We start from the raw sequence: 12026 nt of genomic DNA on the forward strand, positions 1-12026 counted from the left end.
AAATATTGTAAAAAAATTCTTTACATTTTTGTTTTTTCCATTGTTATATAACTAGTGGAAAATCAAATCTTATTTCTGAAAATGTGAATTGAAAAGTCTTTATGATGCATTCAAATCAGGGCTGGCTTTCTGCTGGCAGAAACTAGTTTTTGCCATGCCAGGGGCAGAAACTGGTTATGACCGGTAAAAACTGGCAGAAACTTAAAAGCGTCTTTAATAATTCAAGTAACTAGTTACTAAACGAAAACTAAGTTACTAAATGATATTTGTTTAAGTAAACTAAAAAATTAAATTTTATTTCATCATTGTAAAAAATAAAATCCTATGCTAGTAACCTTGATTCAGTTTAGAAAGGGAACATTTCAATTGCAGACGCTCGTAATGTTTGGATTAATCTAGCAAAAGACGGAAAACCATATACAGTAGAAGACCGTTATAACGCACACCTTGGGACCAGAGCTTTTGCGTTATACAGGTTTTTGCGTTATATAGATCATTTCAAATTTTGAAACTAATATTCAGAATAGATCTATATATTAGCATTTCAGAATGAATTTTATCTGCAATGAGTATTAAAGCACCAATATTACAATTAGTTATTGACAAATAAATATGTGTCACAATCAAAATCTTGCACTTCTGCTAGCTTCATGGTTTGTATAACAGCTGCATTTTCAAGAGCCATCTGGTATTTTCTGTTTACTATGAGTCCTCATTTTCAATTTAAAAGCTCTGAATTAAGATGGAAAGATGAAAAACTGTTTTAAAATTTAATTTGCCTAACCATTTTTATGTTTGCAAGGCAAAACAGAGGGATTTTTTAAACTTCAAAACCTATTGTTTACTTTTGAAAAGTAGTGTGGTTTATAGAGAATTGTGTTATATAGGTCGGCGTTATAATGGTCTTCTACTGTATTGGAAAGAGAAGTGACACACAGAATTAAATGGGCATTACTGATTGTAATTCCTGTGCTTCAAGAAGAAAGTGCAAGAATTTTACTTGCCAATATGAACCTAGTTTTGTACCTAATGTCATAGCTTTGTAAAACAAATTAACCCCATTTCTTGAAACTTACATTTCTCAATCAAATTTTTACCACTACACCAGTTACTACATGGTGAACCAGTTTAAAAAAATATGCAACAGATGAAAGTTTCACAAACATTGCTTGTTCCTTGATGCATTGCCTGCTAGCTTTTCTGTTGTGGGAATATTCTATAATCATTTGTGTGTGCATAATAAATTGAGAAACTTTAGAATTTCAAAACCACCTTTTCTAAGAGGCAACAGCGGGGTTCTGACAATGTAACGTTTGATTTTGAATTACACATAATGTTGTAATTAAATTGTGCTTTGGTTGACAATTATATTTTCCATGCATTTTCTATTGTATGTCAAAAATTAATTTTTTGGCATTTTGTGAGTTTTTGCCAGTTTTTGCCGCAAATGTGGTAGAAAGTGGTTTTTGCCATGCCGTTTTTAACCAGTGGTTTTAACCGCCTCGGCAGAAACTTGCCAATCCCGATTAAAATAAAACTCAAAACATATTATTCAACAAATTCAATACAAAATTTAATTAATAGTGATGGAAGAATTCTTAAAGAACGACTGATTTATGCACTCAACAGGCGTTTATGACTTTTCAAAAGTTCTTTTATGTCCTAAGTTAATGCTTTTTGATGAATACTTTCATGCTACAAAGCAATTTGGAGTGCATCTCAGGGTTGGCCAGATTGGACCCAATGGGTTTTTTTGAAAAAACCCATTTAAAAAAACCCACTATTTAGCCCACTTTTGGGATTTTTCAAATTTTCTGAGAAGTTTTTAAAAAAATTAAATTGTAAAAGTATTTAAATTAGTTAAACTTCTTTTTTATTTGTTCTTCACCACAGACAATGGACATAAAAAATGAATTTTGAACTTTAATAGTATTTATTAACTCTTAACGGCATTAAAAAAATACTCCAAAGATTTTAAATAAATATATTTAACTTTTTTCTTTAACTGGTCAATAAGTAACTCAAATTTTCTGGACTAAGTCCTGTCGCGTCTGATTTTCTCAATATTTGTAGATTGTACAGAGGAAACTACTCTAGCTAAAAGGTTTTCATTTGAATTATTTTCTGCAACCCAACACGTCGCAAATCTTGAATAAACAAGGTATATTTTTTAGAAATGAACAGGTGTTACAAACGGTCGGACAGAAAACAGAATAGGATGTACAGTATTTTCATTATCTTACGAAAAAGTTTAATATTTGTTACTCTGTACACAGAAATAGAAAAACAGGCAACATAAAGTTCAAAGAAATGTCTTGATTAGGCTGGAATCAGTAAAAAGGGATTTAAACTACTTGAGTTTCTATAGTAGTTTTGCATAACAAAATGAAATGCAATAAAGTAAAATTAAAAAAAAGGGTAATTAAAAATGAACAAACGCACAATAGATTTTATCACTCGAGAAATAACTTTGCCTTGACTGTTGATGATCATGGAAACTAAAAAATCTGAAACTTGACCATTCGGGTTTCGTCGTCTTTTATATTTTTCTTCAGAAAACGCTGAATTTTCCAAATTTTTTTACCCCAAGACAATTTTTGTGCTTTGTCCTTATACTTACGCTACAATATGATACAAGTACCCACATTTTCCCTAAAAAAAGACAAAAAAAAAAAAAAAAAACCACATTTAAAAAACCCTAAAAAACCCTGGGTTCATGGGCTTTTTTTAAAAAACCCGGGGTTTTGCCAACCCTGGCGCATCCTGTACCATCTGTTCAAAAACTGGTTTTCAAAAGGAAAAAGTCTAAACGTAGAATGTTTTCCGCTGCTCCTGCAAAATTTCAATAATGGTCCTAAGATTTAACTTAAGATGGCCTACCCTTCTTGAGTTTTCTAATAAGTTAGATATAAAGTTTATAAAAATATTACAAACACGATGGTGTAGGGTTGTCTCCCCAATACTGGTCCGATCATAGGGTCGTCACAATTTGAAGTTTTAATAATTGATTCATTCTACTGAATTTTCTGCAGGCAGCTTTAAATTTTACAGAAATCTGAAAATTTTCTGCGGATTTCTTAAATCGGAAGTAGAACTAAATTCCCGACAAACAACACTTATTCTGCTCGAAATTCAACATTTTCGCAAGAAAAAGATGACGGGATGCCTTTACAAAATTCTGCAAGATACCTGCTGAGATTTTGCAGAATTCTGCAAAACATCTTCTCCTTTTGAAGATACAGTAAAACCTGTAAAGTTGACCACCTTTGTAAGTTGACCACCTGTCTAAGTTGACCGCTTTTGTCAGGAACGGACTTAGTCCTGTATTGTATAATGAAGGAAAACCTCTGTAACTTGACCACCTCTCTATCTTGACCACTAATATACACCAGCTTTGGTTTGGAGTATTATAAAAAACCATTCGTAAGTTGACCACTTGGCAAAAGCATTAGTTTGTACTAAAAGTTGAATCAGTTATGCATCAAAAAAAAAAAAAAAAACCTAAGCATTAAAAAAAAAAAAAAAAAAAAACAATGAATATTTATGTTTTTATCGAAAAACATTGGGCTCATGTTAAGTCCCAGAAAATGCACCAAAATTCATTAAGGAGTTATTTTGTTGAAAAGTAGATTACCATTGTTACAAATGTACAAGAAAAAATCAAATGAAGAATTTAAGTCACTTTTGACTTGTTATGAATTTTTAGGAATTGTTAATGTCAAGTAAGTAGTTTTTCATAAGCAATGAGACATTTTTTCTTCGGTCGATTTACAGAAATTTTAAATTTATTTGATATTTTACGCATCATTCTGGTAAATAATCTCTGAAAATATTTAAAAACATTTTTACTTTTTGTTTTAAAGTAATTTTAAACAATGTAAGTTAGTTTAAAGTACAGTAGAAGACCGTTACAACGCCAGCCTATATAACGCAATTCTCTTTAAACCTCACAACGTTTCAGAAGTAAACAATAGGTTTGGAAGCTTAAAAAATCCCTCTGTTTTGCCTTGCAAACATAAAAATGGTTAGGCAAATTAAATGTTGGAAGTTTTTCATCTTTCCATCTTATTTCAAAGCTTTTAAATTGAAAATGAGTACTCATGGGAAACAGAAAATACCAGATGGCTCTTGAAAATGCAGCTGTTATGCAAACCATGAAGCTAGCAGAAGTGGTGGTTTTTGATGGTGAAACATATTTATTTGTGAACAACTCATTGTAATATTGGTGCTTTAATACTCATTGCAGATAAAACTCATTCTGAAGTGCTAGAATATAGATATATTCTGAAGATTAGTTTTAAAATTTGTGAAATGATCTACATAACGCAAAAACTTATATAATGCAAAAGCTCTGGTCCCAAGGTGTGCGTTATAACGGTCTTCTACTGTATTCCAATTAGTTAAAAAATGAATGCATAGGGCAAGAAATAACAAAAAAAAAGTTTTCGTTATACCCTCTATCAGTTGACCACCTGTCTAAGTTGACCACCTAAGTACTGCACCACAAGTGGTCAACTTACACAGGTTTCACTGTACCTGCAGAAAATCTACAGAACGACTCAACTAGGGCTGGATTTGGAAGTGTGGGGGCCCCGAAGCAAAGAAGGAATGGAGGCCCCCAATCAGGGTTCGAAAAGATCATCCTATTTTCGAAAATATCCAATACTTTGATATATATCCGAATATTTTGATATATATGTATATATCCGATATTTTCGATCAGCACTTTAATAGTAAATTCATCCTGAAATTACTACTATTTATTTTTTTATATTACAGTGGAGCATCAAAAATCCGCCAACATCCAAAATCCGCTTCGATTTTCCCCAAAACTTAATTTTTTAAATGATGAGGATGAAGAAGAGGCAGAATCTAAAAAAATTCTGATCTCGGAGGGTGTGCAGGTAGGAGAATACTACTTGGAATTTTTAAAACAACAAAATATTGTGTCGGAGCGAGAACTCCTAATGCTGTACAGCATACAAAAAAGACTTAAGCTTAAACTATCAAAAAATATGAAACAAGCTACAATTTCTGAAATGTAAATAGCTAATGATTTGTAAACTTGTATATATTAAATAATGTAAATAACTGTAACTATTATATTTTTACTCCTTGTTGTTTTTATTTTTCCAATTTAAAGGTACAACTCCCACCTATTTCCTCAGTGACCCGAAATCCGCAAAATCAAAAATCTGCACAACCACTTCTCCCGATTTGTGTGGATTTTTGATGCTCCACTGTATTATTATTATAATTTATAGGGGAGATAACACGTAAAATTTGCCGACCCGCGAAAGTTAGGATATTTTGAAAAAAATGTATGGGGGGGGGGCCCCTTTGTTGTAGAGGCCCCAGGGCAGTAGTAGCCCAGCCTGCCCTCCCCTAAATCCGGCCCCGGACTCGACTATCGAAATTTTGAACTGCGCACAGCCCCAGCAGACTGCTTTAGCTTAGACAACCCTAAACCATTGTGTGTGAAATATCGTTGTCTACATTTTTATGTATAACTTATAAGGTAACTCCATAAGGGTAGGTCAGCCTGTGTCAGATTCGTAAAATTACAGTAGAAGACCGTTATAACGCCAACCTGTATAACGCAATTCTCTATAAACCGCACTACTTTTCAAAAGTAAACAATAGGTTTTGAAGTTTAAAAAATCCCCCCCGTTTTGCTTTGCAAACATAAAAATGGTTAGGCAAATTAAATTTTGAAAGTTTTTCATCTTTCCATCTTAATTCAAAGCTTTCAAATTGAAAATGAGTACTCATAGTAAACAGAAAATACCAGATGGCTCTTGAAAATGCAGCTGTTATGCAAACCATGAAGCTAGCAGAAGTGCAGGATTTTGATTGTGAAACATATTTATTAGTGAATAACTAATTGTAATATTGGTGCTTTAATACTCATTGCAGATAAAACTCATTCTGAAGTGCTAATCTTATACATATAAAATCTGAGTATCTATCTATCTATGTCCAAGCTTCTTCTCCCGAACGACAGTGAACTGACCATCGAACCAGATATCGATGGATTCGTCATCTTCCCGTCTTCATGTTTGGCTATTTAACATAATCCTCCGATAATAATTAAAAACTATTAATTATGACTCTTAGATTTCAAAATCAAATCCCTATTTTTCGAAGGCTTTCCTCCATTCAAATTATTATTCAGTGCTTCATCTCAACTTTCCGCAACAACGCTTTTATTAAAATGTATATCGGGTGAAGAAAATCATTGAGATGAAAGATTTGTTGCCATTTCTTTTTCTCGAATATGAACAGGTAAAATTCTTGTTTTTGTTTTGAGGCTTTTCCTGTAATCAGGGGATTTAAATTGTTTACTTTTTTGGGGGGTTTTCCGCAATCTGCCGCAAAACTACACTGACTTTTTTTTTTTTTTGGTTCAAGCCTGAGTGTTGAACTCGCGTCACTTGACATAACTTTTATTTTTGAGGTGGACCGTGCAAAGCCGGGCACGCAGCTAGTATATAGATCTATTCTGAATATTAGTTTCAAAATTTGTGGAATGATCTGTATAACGCGAAAACCTGTATAACGCAAAAGCTCTGGTCCCAAGGTGTGCGTTATAACAGTCTTCTACTGTATATTGTTTTGATACTCAATGCCTCAAATAAATAATTGGTGCAAGATTTGTTTTGTTAATGTGGGTTGATTTGAATTGAAAGATGTTTATTTAAAGGAAACACTTTTGTCAGATTTCATACAGGTTGGCTGACAGAAGACGAGGAGACATCCCGGCCATCTGGGGAGATTGCAGTCTGGCCGAAAAGGAATTGGGATGGAAAGCAGAGTTTGGTCTCAAAGAAATGTGTAAGAAATATTTTCTTTTCATCACATTTGGATATCCATGATTAAACAAACAAACTTGTAGTTCTGCTAAAGATAAAGATTAGGAAATGTTTTTCGTTGCCGGTAGAATCAGATTTATTAGCCGACGTTCTTTTTTTTTTCTGGTTGCCGTATTTTTTGTAAACCAAAAAAAAAAAAAAAAACAACTGACCAATAAATTGGCTTTTAAATCGCTACAAAAACATAAAAAGTATCAGTTTAAATAAAGGTTAATGTGACTAATTTATGCAGGGGTTAGAGTTGTCCAAATTTTCTTAAGTTTTTGAAGGGTCCTAAAATTCCTAATATTTTGAACTTTGTTGTAAATATCCCAAAAATTTGCATTTTTGTTTTGCATTTTTGCAGAAAAAGAGATAATCCCAACCAGATTTGATTCATACCTCTTCTACTAGTCTTGTTCATTTATATTCTTTATGCCTCGCAATTCTGATTGAAGCTGGATTTTTTGTTTATTTATGTATAATAAAATATCGATGATTTGTACATAAGAGATTTATGGGGAAGGGCTTAAAAATAGTGTGACCTTTCCACATTCCATAGTGGACAAAGGAGCCCTTAAAAATTGTTCTTATCATAAAAAATCACAAACACAGAACAAGCATAAAATGAAATGGTGTAGCTTAAAACTGTTATTTCATCTAACAATTGAATAAATAAGTGGATATTCAACAGTACAAATCAATTTAAAAAAAAGTGTTCTCCTTAGAATTTAAAATGGAAACTATACATTGTAGTTTAACTACAATAGTTAGGCATCCTAAAAGTTTTGTCATACATAATATAATTGTTTATTTTGTGTTTGAAATAGCTGTAACAATGTGAAAAGATAAACTGCAGAAAAGTATTGGAACAAAATTAAGTTTAAAACTTAAGGGGACTATTTTTTTTATATTAATTGATTGTATTGCTCAAATCATTTTTATATGAAAGATATAATTTAACTGATATTTTATGTTGTTGATGCATTTTAGCACACCATCCTAAATCACATTTTAAATCCCCATGACTTGAAGCATGGCCGCACTTAATTCTTGAAGGCCGTGATAATCGCTGAAAATCATGGCAACAAAGAGGGCGCTACAGGGAACCCGTTGCCATTGATTGGTGGATGCAAGGGTTCTGCTCAGCGCCTCTTGCAGTCAAAATGCGCCACGTCCAATCAAAAATAAAGACTTTGAAACATTGGCATTAATTGGTGGATGCATGAGCTGCATCGGTTTAACACAGAAAAGTCATAAATTGTCAAGCGTCAGCGCCATCTAGTAGGGCCATGCTTGAAGCTGGCCCCAGACAGTCAAAGTCGAATAAAGGTTTTTCACATACGCTGATTTGGGGGTCTTAGTAAGTCAGGATTTAAAGTTTAGCCAACAGTGCTGCATTGCTAGTAACAAGGCCAATAAGATGCTTGGGTTTATCAATAGATCTATTTCAAACAAATCTAAAGAAGTTCTTCTGCCCTTATATAGAAGTTTGGTAAGACCCCATTTGGAGTGTGCTGTTCAGTTTTGGTCTCCTTATCTTAAGAAAGACATTAATGTATTGGAAAGGGTTCAAAGGTGGGCTACAAGGCTAATAAGTGGACTTTCCCACTTAGACTACGATTCCAGGCTCAGAAGGCTAAAAATGTACAGTCTCGAGCAAAGAAGAGACCGAGGGGACATGATTCAGCTGTTTAAATTTATTAAAACGAAAGATGTTACGGGGCTGAAGTTTAGCACTGAAAACAGGACAAGGGGTCATTGTTTTAAGCTATTTAAATCTCAGGCTAACATGGATATTAGGAACAATTATTATTTTAGCAGGGTAGTGGAACAGCTTACCGGAAGAGGCGTAATGAGCAAGGGAGTAGACAGTTTTAAGAGGGCCATTGATCTTCACTGGGGATTGTAAATGGACTAGGAACCAGTCTAGCTGGGCCCAGAGCCTGTTGCTGGTCCTCACTTTTGTATTTGTATAAAAGTGTTGTTCCAAGACGATGAATATTTTAAAGCCCTTCATAACAACTTAAACTTTTCATACATGATTATACATAATTTAATTGATTAATTGGTAGAAAGTATTAAAATTAGACAAAAAATTCAGAAGTCTCAGACATGATTTGTACTATTTTCAGAGCTGCTATGAAAAAACCGTAGTTCCTCCGAACAAAAGTCTTGAATCACGAGTCTTTTTATCTATATAAGCCAGGTTTGGCTGGATTGGACCCAATTGGGTTGGACCCAATGGTTTTTTTTTTTTGAAAAAAACCCATTTAAAAAACCCATTATTTAGCTCACTTTTGGGTTTTTTCAAATTTTCTAAGAAGTTTTTTTAAAAAAAATTATTAATTTAAATACTTTCACAATTTAAACTTCTTTTTTATTTGTTCTTCACCACAGACAATGGACATAAAAAATGAATTTTGAACTTTAATAATATTTTTTAACTCTTAATGGCATTTAAAAAAAATATACTTCAAAGATTTTAAATAAATATATTAAACTTTTTTCTTTAACTGGTCAATAAATTACGCAAATTATCTTGACCAAGTCCTGTCACGTCTGATTTTCTCAATATTTGTAGATTGTACAGAGGAAACTACTCTAGCTAAAAGGTTTTCATGTGAATTATTTTCTGCTAACCAACACGTCACAAATCTCGGATAAACACAAGGTATATTTTTTAGAAATTAACAGGTTTTAGAAACGGTCGGACAAGAAACAATAAGATGTACAGTATTTTCATTATCTTAGGAAAAAGTTTAATATTTCTTACTCTGTACACAGAAATAGAAAAACAGGCAATATAAAATTCAAAGAAATGTCTTGATTAAGCTGGAATTCAGTAAAAAGGGATTTAAACTACTTGAGGTTCTACAGTAGTTTTGCATAACAAAATGAAATACAATAAAGTAAAATGCAAAAAAAAAAAAAGTAATTAAAAACGAACAAACGAAGAATAGATTTTATCACTCGAGAAATAACTTTGCCCTAACTGTCGGTAATCATGGAAACTAAAAAATCTGAAACTTCACCATTCTTCTGTTTCGTCGTTTTTTTCCCTTTTTTTCAGAAAACTCTGACTTCCCCAGCTTTTTTTACCCCAAGACAATTTTTGTGCTTTGTCCATATACTTACGCTACAAAATGCAACAAAAACCCCACATTTTCAATAAAAAAAGACAAAAAAAAAAAAACCCATTTTTTAAAAAAACCCAGTTTTAGTTGGGTTTTATTTAAAAAAAACCCTGGGTCCATGGGCTTTTTTAAAAAAAACCTGGGTTTTTGCCAACCCTGATATAAGCTCACTTATTTTGCATTGAAAAAAGGCTTTCTTGTAACCTCAAAACATGTGAATGTATTAATCTGCAATTTTACGTCGTTATTTCTTACTTTTACTACTTTACATCAGGGTTGTTTTTTTTTGCCAGGACAGTGGAAAAAACCATGGCAAAAATGGAAAAAAATGGCAAAAACCTAATTGCAAATAAAGTAGCATTATAGTGTTAATCAAGAAATAGTGACAATATATAATATAAATAATTCATTTTAATATTTTAGGTATGTCTCTCCATGTTACTTCTCATTTATAAGGTGAAAAATAAATAAAAAACAAATGTTGGGATTGCAAAACTTAAGATTTTAAATGTTTGCTAAAACATTTTTTTCAGAAAGAGCCAATTCCTTCAATGCTAAAACAAAGAATGTTTACTTAAGCTTAGTAAATTAATAAAAAGATTGAATTCTAATTATATATATTTAATTAATCACTTTTTTTTCATCCCACTAAGATTTTTAAGTTATTTAATTAATAACAGAATATTTACTTGAATGTAGAAAAATATCAACTTTTCATTAGTAAAGAAATAATGCATTTTTTCTCACTTACTGGGAAAATGGAGAAGAATTTAAAAAGAAGAAAAAAAACTGATCAATATGTGCATTCTATCTTCACTCTACTTTTTAGTGATACTAGCCCACTCTACAGAATAGTGACACTATAATATAAATAATGCACTTTAATATTTTAATTATGTCTCACCTTGTTACTTCTAATTTATAAGGTGAAAAATAATTAAAAAAGAAATGTTGGGATTGCAAAACTTAAGATTTAAAATGTTTGCTAAAACAATTTTTTCGGAATGAGCCAACTTTTACGTCTTTTATTTTATAGTTGCATCTTGATTAAGTATACTTTATATAGATATTTAGTATTCTGTAAAAAATGCTATAATAAACAGGCTAATTACATTTTCATTGCAAGTTAATTATTTGTCTTAGATGTTACAAACTGAAATTTTATGTTAATGTTTAAAAATTTAAAAGTAAAAATGCTCCATAACTTTAAAAGTAAGTTAAACCTTAATTTTTTTTTAAACTAGAGAAATAATTAAATTAAAATTTTATCAAAATCTTTTCATGCTTCTACTTTTATATCAAAGGAAAAAAAACTGTCCGTAAGTTGTTAACACAATCTATTTTTGCCACTTTGGCAAAAACTGGTAAAAACCTATTTTTGCCGGGCGGTAAAAACTGGTTTTTTCCGCCTCCGGCAAAAACTTGCCAACCAACAGACCAACACTGTATTTCTGTTTGCCAACAAGAAATACGGGTACAGTTTTCTTTCTCTCGACAGGTGAAGATTATTGGAGATGGCAAACCATGAACCCCGAAGGGTACAGGACTGAAAAGCAGAACGGAGTTTGCGAATGAGATGCAGTTAGAGTATTCTACCGTCTAAAAAGTGGTTTCTGTCACCAAAGAGCAAGGTGTCGGAAGAAAAATCCTTCATATGTACATAGTACCATTAAATGTCAAAACCTTAGGAAATTTATTTTCAAATAAAGAAACGCTATTGGTGATTTTCAGGGGATGAAAGTTCAGATGCTGATCAAAATAAAAGTATATTTTCTCAGAAATTAAACAATTCATTTGTGAATAATTGTTTGTACACCAACATTTTTTGAAGAGAAACTTGTTGGGTGATGGCTTTGAAATGCTGATCTGCAAGTTATTTGAGTGATGGAAGAGACGTAGTTGTTTTTACTTTCTTCTATATCTAATATATAGAAGAAAGTATTGGATTCGTGCAAATTTTCGAATTCCGAATTTTGACGGATTCGAACGTTTTGAGGTGTGCTGAGTCCATTTCGACTATTTTTGGAAAATGTCTGTC

At 32.1% G+C, this 12026-nt stretch overlaps 1 protein-coding gene across 2 annotated transcripts in view; it reads left to right on the plus strand.

Moving 5' to 3' along the window:
* Positions 1 to 11763, plus strand: part of LOC129233020 (UDP-glucose 4-epimerase-like) — a 73727-nt gene extending 61964 nt beyond the window's left edge. For both annotated transcript variants that reach the window (XM_054867102.1, XM_054867101.1), the window contains exons 9-10: positions 6720 to 6834; positions 11487 to 11763. In XM_054867102.1, the coding sequence (XP_054723077.1) occupies positions 6720 to 6834; positions 11487 to 11563 (192 nt within the window). In that variant the 3' untranslated portion in view covers positions 11564 to 11763. The remainder of the gene's footprint in view (positions 1 to 6719; positions 6835 to 11486) is intronic.
* Positions 11764 to 12026: the final 263 nt, after the last annotated feature.

This window comes from Uloborus diversus, unplaced genomic scaffold (genome assembly GCF_026930045.1).
Source record: "Uloborus diversus isolate 005 unplaced genomic scaffold, Udiv.v.3.1 scaffold_15, whole genome shotgun sequence".
Classification (NCBI taxonomy): domain Eukaryota; kingdom Metazoa; phylum Arthropoda; class Arachnida; order Araneae; family Uloboridae; genus Uloborus; species Uloborus diversus.